Source organism: Natator depressus, chromosome 6, assembly GCF_965152275.1.
Source record: "Natator depressus isolate rNatDep1 chromosome 6, rNatDep2.hap1, whole genome shotgun sequence".
Lineage (NCBI taxonomy): Eukaryota > Metazoa > Chordata > Testudines > Cheloniidae > Natator > Natator depressus.
Genome location: NC_134239.1, coordinates 103,044,012 through 103,060,536, shown reverse-complemented (window position 1 = coordinate 103,060,536; position 16,525 = coordinate 103,044,012). Strand labels below are relative to the sequence as shown.

The following is a 16,525-nucleotide window of genomic DNA, read 5'->3' as shown; positions in this document are numbered from 1 at the left end:
CCAAGGTACAAACTATTTTACCTTTTGCCCTGGGACTTTATTGCTGCCACTACCAAACGTCTAACCAGTATATTACTGGGAAAGAGTCTGTTTGGAAATGTCTTTCCCCCCAAAATCCTCCCGAACGTTACACCCCCTTTCCTGGGGAAGGTTTGATAAAAATCTTCACCAATTTGCATAGGTGAACACAGACTCAAACCCTTGGATCTTAAGAACAATTCAGATTCTTAAAAGAAGAATTTTAATAGAAGAAAAAGTAAAAAGAATCACCTCTGTAAAATCAGGATGGTAAATACCTTACAGGGTAATTAGATTCAAAACATAGAGAATCCCTCTAGGCAAAACCTTAAGTTACAAAAAGACACAAAAACAGGAATCTACATTCCATTCAGCACAGCTTATTTTCTCAGCCATTTAAAGGAATCAGAATCTAACGCATATCTAGCTAGATTACTTACTAAGTTCTAAGACTCCATTCCTGTTCTGTCCCCGGCAAAAGCATCACAAAGACTGAGAAAGAGGCTTTGTTTCTCCCTCCCCAGCTTTTGAAAGTATCTTGTCTCCTCATTGGTCATTTTGGTCAGGTGCCAGCGAGGTTATCCTAGCTTCTTAACCCTTTACAGGTGAAAGGGATTTTCCTCTGGCCAGGAGGGATTTTAAAGGTGTTTACCCTTCCCTTTATATTTATGACAACTTATAGATCTTATTAATACTAATTACTGCTGGTATGTTATATGCCTTTCCTCTCCTATTGTCTGTCTTGTCTGTTTAGACTGTAGGCTCTTGGGGCAGAGGCTATCTATTATTCTCTGTTTGTACAGTGCGAAGCAGAATGAGGCTCCAGTCTTGGTTGGTCCCTCAACACTATTGTAATAAACGCAATTAACAATATTAGAAGGGCACATAAAGTTGCCATGTTAACTCTGGATTCAGAGAAAGCAAATTGGAAGCATCTGTTTGCAGATGGGGGAAAAATTAGCTTTGGTGAACGTTTTTGTGCCGCCTTGCTAAAAATGACTAGGGGGCATCCATGTCTATAGATGCATCCATGTATATCCCAAGGGTATGCATCCATGTCTACAGATGCATCCATGTATATCCTCACCAAGTACTCAGCAAACTAGTCCATAATCACTTCTATAATTTAGTTTTAGATTCCATTACAGCAGCAAAAGTCAAAAGGATTAAACCAGAAGGAAGGTGTGTTGACTACAGAGAAATATTATATGCAAATGTAGATTATTCATGGCTGAGTCACAAAAACATGTATTCACATTCCAAACCTGATAAATCTGTCATGATTTAAAGTGCTGACAATATAATGCTTTGCATTTATTTAACACCTTTTCATCAGAGGCTCTCCAAGTGCTTAGCACATACTGGGATGAATTCAGAATAATGGCAGTTTCAGAAGGGTGCTTCAAGGTGTATTGTACAGCATCAAACCTCAAATCGGCAGCTGAGGGTTGGGTGACGCATCTGGGAATTCAAAGAAGAAATAACCTAAGGGGCATGATAAAAGTAAAGCTAGGTCTGGTGATCAATAAAATAAAATTGGATTTTGAAAGATGGGAACAGTTTAAACTCTCTGTGAGGGAAAGTAAGCAATATAAAGATGAGCAATCCGCTAGATCATTATCTCTGTGCTAGAGAACATTCCAAGATTACACTTCAAAGTTTGTGTGTTTTTGGGTGGCATATGTAAAATATAATGGATTCTCCTTAATAAGGCCCAGATGCTGCTGCTTTTACTCTCATTTAGTAGCACCTTAATCCCTGAGTAATTATAGGACCAGATTCTGCTACCTTTACCCTTATTAATTATTATTATTTTATTTTATGTATTTGTATCACAGTAACCCCTAGAGTTAGGCATTGTACAAACACATTGAGCTGGACTGTGAACCTTTTACACTGATGAGCAGTTATTCCTAGGGGTAGTCCTGCTGACCTCACTTGTGACTATTTCTGTGATGCTCAGCCCTGTGAATAAGGGGTGCACAATCTTGCCCCGAGTAAAAGACAATCCCTGCCCAAAAATCTTACAATGTAAGAGCTAGATTCTGACACCTTCACTCACACTGAGAAGTGAGTACCTTACTCCACAGGTAATCCCGTTGCTCCGCCTACCCACATCTTCAGTCCGAGTCTATAGCAAAGCACAGCCCTGGCTCTCTGCATACTCACCACTCTGAGCAAGTGGGCAGGTAGGGGGTAGTGTGGGTGAAGATGCCCATGTGTGAGGAGGGAAGGAAGCTGCACCCTTTTAAGAGCTGCAGTATTTGCCTTCCCCTCTTTCTCACAGTGTATAAGGAGGAACTGTGATTCTCTGAGGTGTCTGGTCCTGGGGTGGAGCAGTTACACACAATTACCTATTCAGGGCTTATCCAAAAAGCTCAGTCTATCCCTATATAAGTTGTTACTCTCTTCCGCCAAACATACTAATTTGTTAAGATAACACAGGGAAAGGAACAGAGCAGGATCTGAACGTTTAAAAAATTAATACCACAATAGGGAGCAGATTGAACTGAACTGCTTTAAAACGTTGAAGATTGGAGGCTTAGCTTCTTCTAGCAGAAGATATATTTTTAACATGCAGACGATTCCAATGGCTGGTGCAGGGATCAAAGCCAATGGTGTGTCAAAACTGTGGGATGATGAATTCTCACTGATGGAGAGAGACTTGAAGTGGGAAGATCCTAGTATTTACATACCTACTTCCATGAGGTACAGTCCTGAAAGTGATTTTGAGATACTGTGACAACATGTGATACAAATGATGTTTCAGTCTGTGTAATTTATGTCTTGGTGCATGAGAACATCCGTAACAGGGACCCAGTGTAAAGCATTTCAGTATCTTTGCTTTTTTTCTTACACTTCTACATTTCCAAACACATTGTCATCAAGCCTAGTCGAGAACATAATTGGTGATGGGCACACTGTATCATGTGTACATGCACTGGGGAGTGCAAGTGCAATTTATCTGACGGGTGAGAGGTGAACCTAAAAACTATATGAAACATCTGACTTGAACAAAAATAACAAAAGCAATGGAATCCTTATATAAGGCTGGCTGTTTGTCTTAACTTTCAGCCTCTGTGCCCATCTGTTAGAGTAAGCATAGAACTCACATACATTCAATGGGCTTTGGACCAGTTCTGGGGAGCCAGATTGCTCAGGCATTTGGCAGTGGGAGAAAGAACCTTTCACTTCACCACCACTAGTTAAATATTTATAATATTTTATAACATAACAATGCTTTGAACTTCTGTAGCAGCTTTCATCCAGGGACCTCAAAGTGCTTTACAAACACTGATGAAGGAAATCACACCTGAGGTAGGTAATTATTTAGATCCATGTCACAGACAGAGAAACGTGAAGAAAGAGGTCAGGTGACTCAGTGTGTGCGTGTGTGCGTCCGCATGATTTTATAAAAGTCAGATTAGTCCATAAAGAATTTTATTTCTGAAATGCTACTGGCATGACTTCCCCTGAGTGAAGCAGTAGTGATGGGGTTCTCGCTACTAACAGAAATGTAACAGATTAGACAGGCATGAAAGATAGTTTATATACTGAGAGAAGGGGCAGGACAAAAGGGAAACACTGAGATATGGCCAAATATAGCCTTCTGTGTGCTGGAAAATCTTTGGTATCTCTCTCCTTTCTCTTGAGATAAACAGACAGACTCTGAGAAAATACCCTTGAAATGTTGATAGTGGCCAACTGGATTGAAAAACATTCTGTTGTGTTGACATCAGCACCTTCAAACATATATCATGTAATGACTTATAGAGAGGTAACACCTTGTGACAGCTTCCATTACTAACAGCTGGAAAACAGATGGGTCCCCCTTCCAGAATGCAGCCAGAGCTGTAATATATTTTCTGAATGGAACAGAAGTGCTAGATATTTCTGAAACAAAAGACAAAGGGAATGCCAGCTCTAAGGACCAAATGCAGTCTGGCTACAGCAAGTTGACACAATTGCCGCTGAAATCAGTGGAAGTTGTGTCTGGTTACATGGAGCTGAATTTGGTGCTAAGAGATTGATGATATCAGATTATAGAGAAATATCCCCTTCCACGCCAAAATTTGTGGAAGGGGGAAAAGTGACTCAGTAAACTCAGTGTGGTTCCTGATGCATTTATCTCCTTGAGGAAGGGACTAGCAGCCATGTGGATGGAGGGAACAGAGCAGTAGGTAGGTTTGTGGCTTTGGCCTGCTAACCACATAGAGACCAAAAATACACAGGACAGTTGCTTAGGATCTTGGAATTCCAAATATTGTGCTGGTCTCCTCCACACTTCTCCCACCTCTACCCCCTTGCAGCATGGCTTGGTAATGAGCTGTGCTGCCAACAGTGGCCTAGCATTAGCTTTGTAATATCTTCCTGTTAGCTATGCAGTAATAACAGATCAATAGCCTTTTATAAGCTTGTAATGACATATGACTCCAGCCGTTTGGATATGTAGCTCTTAACTCTCACCTTTGATCCATGTAAAGTATTAACCATAGTTCTAGCTCGGAGACAGGATCAAACTTGTATTTATTTTTCTGCCATTAACTAATATCAAGCTGTATATAATGTCATCACTGACTACAACAGATGTAATTTTGGTTGGTCATGTTGTAATGGAAACAACATAATGGGAGCTGATGCCACTGTCTAAACAAAAATACACTGTGGATTCTATGGCTATATGAAGAGAGACTAACTTAGGGCTTGATTCTGCCACCCTTTCTCACAGTGAATAGTACCTTACTCCATGAGTAGTCCCATTGGAATCAGTGAGGATAGTCACAAAGTAAGATACTACTCAGTGTGGGTAAGAGTGGCAGAATTTGGCCTTTGATGTGTACATCTGGGCTAAGTGACAAATGAGGAAGTGACGGAGACGTGATAGTTGCCTAAAGTAGAGTAGACACAAAGGCCATGTGTACAGTAGGCTGGTATTAACAACAGGGGGAACTATTTGATAAAATTCCCTGTATAGAAAAGGCTACAGGCCCAATCTCCCTGCATAGCACCTTCCTCCATATCCAGCTCTAGTGAAGTCAGTGGGAAGAATTGTTTCACAAGATACTACTCAGTAGGAGGAAGAATGGTAAAACTGAGTCTTAAGAAGAAAGAGTCAGTTTTGGGTAGTAACAAGGAGTGCGGTAATGGGATGAGAGTCAGAAAAGTAAAAACTAGAGTTAATGGCAGGGCAAACATCTTGGCTATGAGCTCTAATAGCCAGAATCCTTCACTTGAGACTTTTAGAACTAAGTGGGACACAGCACACAAGAATGTGTTCGAGGAAACAACACTGCTGGGGCGCAGAGGAACGTGCAGCGGGGCGTAGCAGGGCCCAGGCCAGTCCCCACTGGGGGCAGGGTGGGAACACCACCCAGCCCCATTCCGCCCCAGTTCTGCTCCAGCCCCTGCCCCCAGCCATGGCCCCAGCTCCCAGCCCCCAATTCCCACAGGGGAGGGGCGCGGACATGGGTAAGGGGGTTGTGATCATGAAAAGTTTGGGGACCACTGTCTTCGGCTACACTACAGCTTAAGTCGACATATATTATGTCCCTCAGGGGTATAAATTAGCCACCACCTTGCGCCACATAACTTATGCCGATTTAAGTGCACCAATGCAGCTGTGCCGCTGTAAGCTCTCTAGTGTAGCCAGAGCCTTACGGAACACAATAGTCCTTTCCTTCTTCCATCCTGTAGCAAATTACTTCCTCTCGAAGCAGTCTGTTTGGTTTTCTGGAATAGATTTCAGCTGCTTTCTGCACACCTGTAACAGAAGTAACAATTCCCCAGCAATAAATGGAGTCCTCCCATCTCTTCTCTAACACCCAGAGCTACACAGAACTAGGTATCAGAATGCAAGGATTGCTGTCCCCTGGTTTCAAGCATATGCTGTGAAATGAAACAAACGAAGAATGGTGAGAAATAATTTGCAAAGCTGCCTTTCAGTTGAGTGTTTCTGATTACTTTTATTAATTATTGAATAATTTCATACATTATTCAAGCTTTTTCTATAGTTTATGATATCATCAAAAAAAAACCAAACCTGGAATCAATCAGCCACCACAATGTGTTCCTGCCACCTCTATAAATGGTATGGATGTATGTAGGCAGAAAGGGAGTCTTTCTTTTGTGTGTTGAACCTCTATTTCACTGGCTATTATTTTTCTTGTTTATTTGTGTTTGGCCCACTCCTGTCTGAACAACTCTTCCTGGGTTATTCCCAATAGTTCTCCTAACTTTGCTTAGCAGGAGAATGGTATATAATAAAATGCAGTATAAATCAGACATACATAGATACAAACAAAACCCCCTCCTCACTCTCTCTCTCTGTATCTTTACAGGATTTTATTCCAGGACCCTCATCATTTTATCTGAGCACCCAGAGCCAAACACCCCAATACATTTTGGAATCTGGCTATGAATCCAGATGTTTAGCTGGCCCCAATCACAATGATGGGCTGAACTATTTATCCCTGAGCTTTGCAGAAGGGTAGGATATTTAAAATCTGGGTTCTAACTTTACAGGTTGGGCCCCACGTCTAATAAAAATAGAAGTAACGTGTAAAGAAGACATGGACAGAAAGGGAAAGAACTGAATTATGAAATGGATTGTTTTTAAAACATAGTAATGAGGAAATGTTGTTCTGTTTCCTGGAAGTATATGACTGTGCAAGGAACGGATGTGTTTAACTTGTTCCCCTTTTGGTTCCTCCATTGTCTTTAGAGAGCAGCTCATCAAGGGAGGAGGGCTTTGGCCTTGCTACTCCTACTTTTTCAAAGGCCATGGCCATTATTTCTGCAACACAGCTGAAAAGTGATCAAGCCAAGTAATCTCCCCTCTAGCTAATGGCAGGAACATAGAGTACCAGGTAATTTGCTGTCTTTTGAGAGGACAGGGCATCACTTTCACTTTTTTCATCCAATGCATGTTGAGCTCCAGATGAGAGAGTTAGATCCTAAGAATTTAGGGCCTGAGCCACATTCCTTCAATAAGAATTGGATTAGGCCCTCAGTGCTGCTGTCATGTCACATTAACAGCCTTTAGGCTGAATTCTCCACTAGATTCTAGAAAAACCACTCATAGCAATATGAAAGGAACCATCTCAAGTAGCTCAATCATATACATGCTGTTGATAGAAATCCCCCTGGCTTGTTTTAGAGAGGATTCTGACTCCTAGGGGTTCATTGAAGAGACAGCCAGGAAAAGAATTTTATTGAAAAGTAAAACTAGAGACTTTCATTTCCTTTTAACGAGTTCTACACCTGTAGCATCCTCAATCAAATGTGCAGAGCTTCATGCGTGCAAGTGAAACCAAATAAAAAGGAGTCAGTGTTGCTGGGCTGTGTCGGTCCCTAGAGAGACAAGGTGGGTGAGGTCATATCTTTTATTGGACCAACTGCTGTTGGTGAGAGAGACAAGCTTTCGAGGTACACACAGCTCTTCCTCGGGTCTGGGAAAGGTACTCAGAGCATCACAGCTAAATACAAGGTCGAACCTTTCCCAGACCTGAGGAAGAGCTCAGTGTAGCTTGAAAGCTTCTCTCTCTCTCACCAACAGAAGTTGGTCCAATAAAAGATATGACCTCACCCACTTTGTCTCTCAAAAAGGAGCCGCATAGATTATTATCCATTCCTCTGGGAAAGGTGATTCCCTGTTCATGCTCAATGTCTGGACAGTTCTATTAGCAATGTCACATGATTAAGCTTACTCAATCTTAGACCCTATCAGTTTCAATAATAATATAGCCAATAACCATCCTATTTTTATTTTTCACTTATAAAAGCCTTAAATATAATAGACAAATGAAAGCTTTAACAGCGTGATGCAAAATAAAAAAATAGATATTTTTACTTAGGGTTGGGAAAGATTTAACTAACTAATGTTTAGTAAGTTATCAGCTAATTACAGAATGTTCATAGCCCAGAGGAATATGTACGGGCCATTATGTACTATCAATTTTTAAAGCAGAAGTCTGCAATGTAATTGATTAGGAGTTCTGCCTGAAAATTAATGACATGGTCTAGCCCTATGTTACTTTTATCTGAAGTCAGATCTTAGCGAGGGAACTGCAGATAGAGAGTGTGGTGTGTGTAAGCAGTGTATGTGTACAATCGTTTACAAGTGCAAATGGGGGGTATTAAATCCTAGAAAGTAAAAACAGGCACAAGTTGGGTAGTAACTAACACACAGAAAAGAAAGGCGGTATTGCACTATACATTATCCTCTGGTTTGGAAGTAATTCAAGATATCGGGACTTCTCTGGGTGCTTTTAATAATTAATGGCACAATATTTTCCCTTTAATAAATAAAGAGCAATGATGCTCTAATCGGATCCATTTGCTGAAGACAACAAATCATGACAAACTACAGAAGGAGGACAAGCAGGATGCGTGTTTTTGCACTTAACCAAGCAGCATTTCATAACAAGAAATCTGAAAATGCAAGACCACACTTACATGCAGTGTAGTCATAGTACAGTACATTTTTCACCGTGAACATACACTTGCAGTGTCTTGTGATTTAACAACCCACACAGAAAAGAACACACATATGAACACGAGCTATAGATTATGTCATGTAGCTTCATACATAGGTCCTGTTTTTATTCTCACTCAAACCAGTGTAGCTTCTTTGATTTCCATTAACATCATGATGCCCCAGGACTTAGGTAGGGGGAAACCCATGAGAGGTTTAATTGAAACCCCTTGTGTTAAAAATCAAACTCCAGTTCAAATATTCCATTAACTATTAATTTAAAACTATGAAAATACAACAATCAGCTGTTTTAAAATTTTAATAAAGATCCTTACAACTTTGGGGATCTTATCCCTATATATCTGAGCCAAGGGGAGCTACTGAATGCTCAGAACTTTTGAAAAAAAACAGGCCATTTATTTAGCTGCCTAAATATGACTCAGGAGTCTAACTTTAGGCGTCCTTTTATCTATATTTTTGGACACAGGCAGTAAAATACTTTGGGATCCTCTAGGTGAAAGTCCACCTAAGACAAAAGCAGTTGTGTACCCACACAGGAGTTTGGACAGAGTGGATGGAGGGCTTTTGCTGAGTATTGAGGTGTGTGTGTTTGAGAGAGGTAGTGGTGTAAGTATGGTGGGACAGTCCGGTACGTCGTACCAGTAAGATATGTATAGCCGGTACTCCAACCAGAAAGACACAGGAGGAGCAGAACATGGGGCCGCTGGGTGGCCCCACGCTGGCAGCTCCTCCAGTGCAGTTGCATCACCCCCAGCCCTGCCTCTAGCCCTTCCACGCAGCTGCATCTCCTGCCTCGGATGTGTACAGCAGCCCCGCCGGAGGACAGGACAGGGCTGGTGGCAGTACAGCTCTGCTGGAGGAGCTGCCAGGGTGGGGCCACCTGGCGGCCCCATGTTCTGCTCTCTCGCCGAGGTGGTTCTGGAGAGCCCTGTAGTTCAGAAGCCTCCGGCACAGCGGGAGGAGAACAAAGCCTCCGCCCCTCAGGTAGTGTGGGATAGATCATGGGAAGGGAATGGGGAGAACATGTGGACCCCGGGCTGGGGATGGGGTGGGGAGGAGTCACATGGGAGATCACGTGGGGAGGTCACATGCCCCCCCTTTAGCTAGTGCCCCCCTTTGTGTACCTCCCATGAGTGCAGAACTAGCTTCTCGGCTTGAAAGGGGGCAATGATATTCTTGAAAAAGGAGAAGACAAAGTAAGACTGATGGAGAGAATATGCTATTGGGCATGACAAGGCTTTGAAATATCAATCATAATTTTCTTTGTTTGCTTGTGTATTCTTTAATTTTTTTCCCCAGGTAGAAGATTAGGTATCTCAGTTGGTTCAGGAAGAAGCTAACTAAATTCTTCTTAAGTTCATTGGCATATGTCCAGAAATATCATTAGCAAGCAGTAGAATGTTAAATGGCAGCTTCCAAGCCTTGACTGACCACAAAGCCCTTCCTTGAGATGTGGTAACCTTCATTTTCTTTGATTCAGTCTCCACTCCAGCTAAAAGCCTGCTTGCTATGTCAGAAGAGGGGGGGCAAAGTCACATGGGGGTAAATCCATAGTAACTTTCATGATTTCCATGATATTACTCCAGATTTAGAGCATTGCAACTGTGAACAGACTCTTGGCCCAAGTCTCCAAAGTACTTTAATAATATCATAAAATCAGTCTATACTGAAAAAATAAATGTATTCTTATGGATCATCATAACCACAATGGCTACCTGGAATATAAGAATAGCAATCATTATTCTTATTGCTAATCAGTGTTCCAGTTATTGTAATGTTCCCTGAATAGTCAGAAAAGCAGAATGTTATCATGACTGTATTGTTTATCACTAAGTGTTTAAAAAACCCCAACAAGATAAACTAGTCTGATCAATGCTAATCAAACAAAGGACCTAAGTAAATATCCCACAAAACAGCCATTCAGGGTCACATTCTTCTCTTACTCTGGTGTAAATCTGGAGTAACTGTTTACCTGAAGTTGTTGCCAATTTACTTGGGTGTACCCCAAGAGTAAAATATTGGTGTTGGTTTGTGTGTTACTTTTGCTAGATCATTTGAGTAATACAGTGCAAACCGCATTTTCCTGAAAGAGATTAAACTTTTTTCAAACAAATCTTGTTTAGAATTCAAACCGCATTTCCACGGCACTTTTCAGGCTCACTTTGCCAACACCGAGCCAGAATCTGGAGCAATGTTGTTTTATAGGTTCATAATGCCCAACATTGTACTGTGCTAAGCACACCTTGCAGGACAGGACTCATTAACTAATTCAACCTCAAAACACCACTCTCAGGTAGCTGGGTTTTTACACCGCCATTTAACAGATAAGAAGACTGAGGCAGGGAGTTTAAGTTATTTGACCAAGGGCACAGAAGATATCATTGTTAGAACAGAGATTACAATTCAAGAATTCTTGGGTTACTGGTCCTGGGATCAAACCACTCAGCTATGCCTGTCTCTCAGTATACATATAGTATCTCTACCACAGAAAATCATGCCGTCCTTTTTAATTTTGGCTCTGATTCAACAAAACACTTAAATATGTGCTTAACATTAAACAAAAGGGTTTAAGCATGTGCTTAAAATTAATTTAACTTAACTTTAAACATGTGCTTTTGTCCTTTGATGAGGTCACAATTCAGAAAAGCACTTAAGCATGTACTTAACTTTACACACTTAAAGTTAAGCATTTTCTTAAGCTCTGCTAAATCAGGGCCTATAATTATTTAATGACCCAATCATATCATTTATCTTTCTCGCAGAGATAAAATTCTGGGGCCCTATTCTCCCTCTGTAGAAAACCAGTAAATCCCCCTGGAGTTAATGGAGGACACTGGTATCATATGTGGAGGAGCATAGGGTCCATACTCAGCACTTACACATGCTACACTCCCATTCACTTTAATGGGAGATTTGCCTGAATATAGACTGCAGGATTTGACCCACAGTTCAACATTTGATTTAAAATATTTACAGTCCAGTGATTCCAGTAATGCCAAATTACCACCCCAAAGCAGAAAAGGTGCCAGTCAGGTAGGCCAAAGTTGGCTCTTAGTTACACCAGTGCTGCAACACCAACTGTGGCTGCTCTCATGGAACTGGGAGTAGAGTTTGGTCCACTGTGCCCTTAGTTCCCTGGTGTGTCTTTGGGGCAAAGGAGCAACACTTAGAGCTAGTGCTTGAACAATTGCTAAGGGCAGGAGAATCCACAGTTCTTTTGACATTAAGTCACTGTAAACACGGAAAGAAAAGAAATCTGTGTTGTATTTTTTGGCTTACAATGCCTTAAGCCTTATCTCTCATTCTGTCAGGAACCAAGAACTATGTATACAGATGGTGCAATTTATTATCTTCTGTACTGCGATCAAGTGCTGAAATACCTTCAGGAAATCACCAGAAAGCCTGAAAAGCTTGCAGTCTCTTGTGGCTCCAGCTCGGTAAAACTATAATTGAACAAGGACAATATATTAAGCACTGTATGTTACACAGTAGACCTATGGAAAAGGAGTGCAGCTTTTTCAGCATCATTACAGAAAATATATTTATTGTACAATTACTGACTGCATCCAAGGTCATCAGCTATGCATCTCTCTCTATTCTGCCCTCTCTCTCTCTCTCTCTCTCTCTCTCTCACACACACACACACACACACATACACACACACACACACATTTACAAATAAATACATAGTTCTATTGGAACAAATTCATCCTGGTCCACTAAGTTCACCTGGATTGTTTACATTTATAAGACATTGCTGAGCTTGATTCCCTTCACACTTACACTAGTGTAAATCAGGGGTAAGTTCACTGAAGTCAGCGGCGTTACATCAATGTAATAGTGGTGTAAGAGAAAAATTCTAGCCCTTATTTGCAACACGTTGACATTTTTATCCTTGCTTCTCAAAGCAGAGTCATGAAACAGTAATTTTGCTTAACTAGGCTGAATTTGTGCCAGAAACGTAGAGAAAAAAATTAATCTAGCATCTCCGCGCTCCCTCATTCAAACCTGTATATAAAATATATAACTAGAGCTGGGCTTAAGACTTCACATCTGGAGCCCAAACACTGCAATATTTGAGATGTTCAGCTCCAGGATTTTGCTTTGTCCCTTCAAAAGACAGTGACCATTTGCAAAATTTGGCTCTGGATCCAGATTTGGATTTCAAACACCCCCACAGTCTGGTAGGTGTTCAGATAAGACATTTTGATTTAGGTCCAACCATCTATGTAATTAGAAACAGAGTGTGACACTAAAAATTGACTCAAGCTCTCGACGCAGCAAAAATATTTATTAGCATGTTGACATATGATAAATCTAACTTACAGAAACAGCCACTATTCACAGGCCCTCCTGCAGCTTTGCTCATTAACAGGCTCACTAAAAAAACTAAACCCATTTTGCTTTTTGATCTTTCCACTCTATTTCTTCTTTGTAAAGAGGCAAGACTGTGCCACCCTTACAATAAAGGAATCTTTATTCACTTCCCTGCACGCGCTCTTAAATGTTCCAATGTGCTTCATTATCACATAGAAACACAATAGAAATGAATGTCTCAAAGCGTCTTTCATTATTACATCTCACGAAACACCAAAAAAAAAAAAAAAACCCCATACAGCAAATAATTCACTCACATGACAGGATAATCCCACATGCCAGGTTGAAAGAAATGTTGCTTCCCAGCAGAAGGCATCTGACTGACATTTGTACCCTTTGTGGCCCATCAAACCTTCAGGGCTCCAAGTCGCATGGCCATGAGGGCACGCATTGAGGCCCGCTGACTATGTTTAAGGTTTGAGTGGCTTTTTTTAATCCCTCTTGGTTGTCTTTGTTATGATATTTGGTTTTATTAATGTGCTTTAATCTCTGATAGGGAAGGCCCAGCCCTGGGAGTCAGGAAACCTGGGGTTCTACAACCACAGTTGTCACACACTTGCTGTGGGACCATCAACATGTCACTTAGGGCCTGACTTTCAGATATGCTGAGCACCCAATAGCTCCCTTTGATTGCAACAGGAGCAGCAAGTGCTTAGCGCCTTTGAAAATCAGGCCATAAACCTCTCTCGTCCTGTTTCCCTCTCTTTAAAACAGGGATGATGATACTTTCCTGACCCTGCTGGAGCTAAATCCATTAATACTGTAAAGTGCTTTGAGATCCTCAGATGGTAGGTGCTGTAGAAACATTCATACTAATTGATTGTATTTTCTATAACTGTGTCTCCTATAGTAGCCACTTGCATAGAAATGAATAAAACAATTAAACCTGCAAGTGTTCCTGGGCTTCACTTATTCCACTGAGGTGCCCCATGGGAGGGAAGGGGGGGTTTCTTTGCAAAGCCACACTCGCCTCGAGCAGCAATGGGGGCGGGAGGGGGGGGGAGGAGGAGAGGGGAAGCTTGTCAGTTTCCAACCTGCAATGATCTTTTAATGAGTGTGGGAGAAAACCCCTGAGCCTCCCAAGAAGAAATCCCCGATCGAGTGTCATCAGGGAGGGAAGAAAAAGCACCGAGCCAAGTGCCAGACACACAATGGGCTCGCTAGATGGATATGAAAAATCACTGCAGCAGCAGCAGGCAGGGGAGAGATTAAATTCACAGGCGAGCCAGGAGCCTCTGGCTTTGCTCTCATATTCTCCACACACACACACACACCCCTTCCTTTTTGCATGTGCAGCGCCTCTCTAGCCCTGTTGTCCTCCCTGCTCCCTCCCCATGGGCTCCGCATAGCCCACCTCTCTCTCTCTCTGTTCTGCTGGTTCTTGGGGCTCTGATGATGGACAGCTGAGGATCTGGTACCCAAAGGAACTGGCAAGGCACTAGACACCAAGCCTGCTACTTGCAGGAAGGGAGCGCTGTGCGGACGGGAGCAGCTGATCTCTTCGCTTTTGGAGAGCAGAGGGACTGAGGGGAGCGGATTTCACAGCTGATTTCGCTGGGGCTCCTGGGCACCTTGTCTGGCACTTTTTCTTGGGAGAGCCTGCGGTTCGGTTGCAATTGCAGAGAGAAAGAAGGAGGGATTGCTCCGAGACTTGGACTATCCTCTGGGGCTTCGCATCCTACCTACAGCCATCGAGAGCAAGTGGCATTTTGCAGCCTGGACCTCTGGGGTGTGGGGTGGGCTGTTTTATTTCCTCCCTTGCCTTCCCTCCTCGGAGCCCGAGAGACACACACAGGACTGGCCGGGCGTTTTCTTTTTTTCTTTTTTCTTTTTTTGCTGGGCAAGCTCCTGTTCTGAGCAAGGAGCCCCTCACCTCCTCCCCCCGCGTCCTCCCCCATGAGAGGCTGCTGGGCGCCAGGGATCCGGCTCAGCAGCGAGCGGAGGCAAAGCCAAGGGGGAGCCAGGCGGTGCAGCAGCTGCTACTGATCCTGCTGCAAACTTTTCTACCCGCACCCAGTGCCCCGCCAGAGCATGTAAAGGAAGCGCCAGCAGCGTCCTGCTTCACCTGAGACCCAGAGCCCAGCCCCCCGCCCGCCCCCAGGGTAAGAAGGAAAACAACAGCGAGCGATCTGGGTGCTTGCCCTGAATGGCAGGAGCTGCGCTGAGAGCATCACCAACCCCCGTTCTCTTGGGGAGGGGGGTCCCCGCCGCTGGCATGTCCGAAGGGGAGGGGAGCAGGGGAAGCGAGCGCGGGGGGGGGGGCGGCGCCGAGTTGGTGACCGGGGAAGCCAGGACTTGCCTGTAGCTGCGAAGCTTTCCAAAAGCCCCTTCAGAAATAAAGTTGGGAAGATCTCGGGGAGGGGAGGCACCGCGCTCTGGGGATGGGAGTGCGATCCAACGCCTTTGCTGTGCGCTCTCCCCGTTCAGGTACACAGGTCGTGAGCTGACGAGCCCCTTGGCCCAGAGGAGTGATGCTGATCAGAGAGCTGCTGCTGCTCCTCCCCTGCTGCTGGCCTTCCCTGCTGCTGCCCTGTGCCCTCCACCCCCTCTGGGGCTTCATTCAGGTAACCCCAACCTTGCCCCAGGCACTTCTAACTCGGAAGGTGGGTCGGAGGGGGCAGGCAGCACAAATGAACATCTGGCGTCATTTACTGCTGCCCTGTGGCCCTAGCCTGGAGTGGGAGAAGGGAGAGGGCTCTCTTGAGCTGGAAATAATCATTGCTGGTTGGGGTCCTGGGGCTTCCTGCCCCATACTCTCCTGGTGGGGTGTGGGAAGAAGTGGTGTTTGATAGCTTCATCTCCTGGCTTAGGAGAGTGTTTAGAGACAGATACATATTCATTTACAGTGAAAAAAGATGAAATTGGAGATCACTGTCACACAGAGCCCGAGAAAGAGACTCTGAGACTTCCTGTGAAATCCAGAGTGCCACTTAGATCTCCGAATGCTGCACTCCTGACACCTTTAAAGTCTGTCTGTCATCACTGCTGAAGATGGTTTTTAGTTTACAGATCAAAATGGTGCATTTAGAACAACTTCTAATTGCATGGGTTTGACTCCAAAGTGTGTGGTTTTAAATGGCTTTTTATATTTTTGGCATCTCAGAGGTACCCACTTTTAAATTGTTTCCTTATTTTCATATACTTCTGAATATTTGAATGTGCTACAGAGAACTTCAGTGACCTCTCAAACAGTTCGGATGGACTTGCACAGCATGCACATGGTGATATGTACAAATGTTAAATAACAATACTAGAGAGACAAGGTGGTGAGGTAATATCTTTTATTGGATCAACTTCTGTTGGTGAAAGAGACATGCTTTTGAGCTTACACAGAGCTCTTCAGCTCACCTCACGGACAGAAGTTGCTCCAATACAAGATATTGCCTCACCCACCTTGTCTCTCTAATACCCTGGGACCAACACGGCTACAACAACACTGCAAAAACCAATACTGTCATTCGTTACTTACTGCGATGTGTAAACTCATCCAGTGACATACCTTGAGTCCATCTCTGTCTGCAAAGAAACTATCACACTGTTGGAGCTATCTTAATAATAAATATTAAAATGATATACATATATAGAGAGAGAGAGCGCTAGAATGCCCATGTGCATGTATTTTATATGATGGGTGAA

General features: G+C 43.2%; 1 protein-coding gene across 1 annotated transcript in view; it reads left to right on the top strand.

The window, feature by feature from the left end:
* Positions 1-15,168: 15,168 nt before the first annotated feature.
* PRIMA1 (proline rich membrane anchor 1) overlaps positions 15,169-16,525 on the top strand; it is an 86,853-nt gene continuing 85,496 nt past the window's right edge. The window contains exon 1 of the mRNA XM_074956161.1: positions 15,169-15,453. Within this exon, the coding sequence (XP_074812262.1) occupies positions 15,361-15,453 (93 nt within the window). The 5' untranslated portion in view covers positions 15,169-15,360. The remainder of the gene's footprint in view (positions 15,454-16,525) is intronic.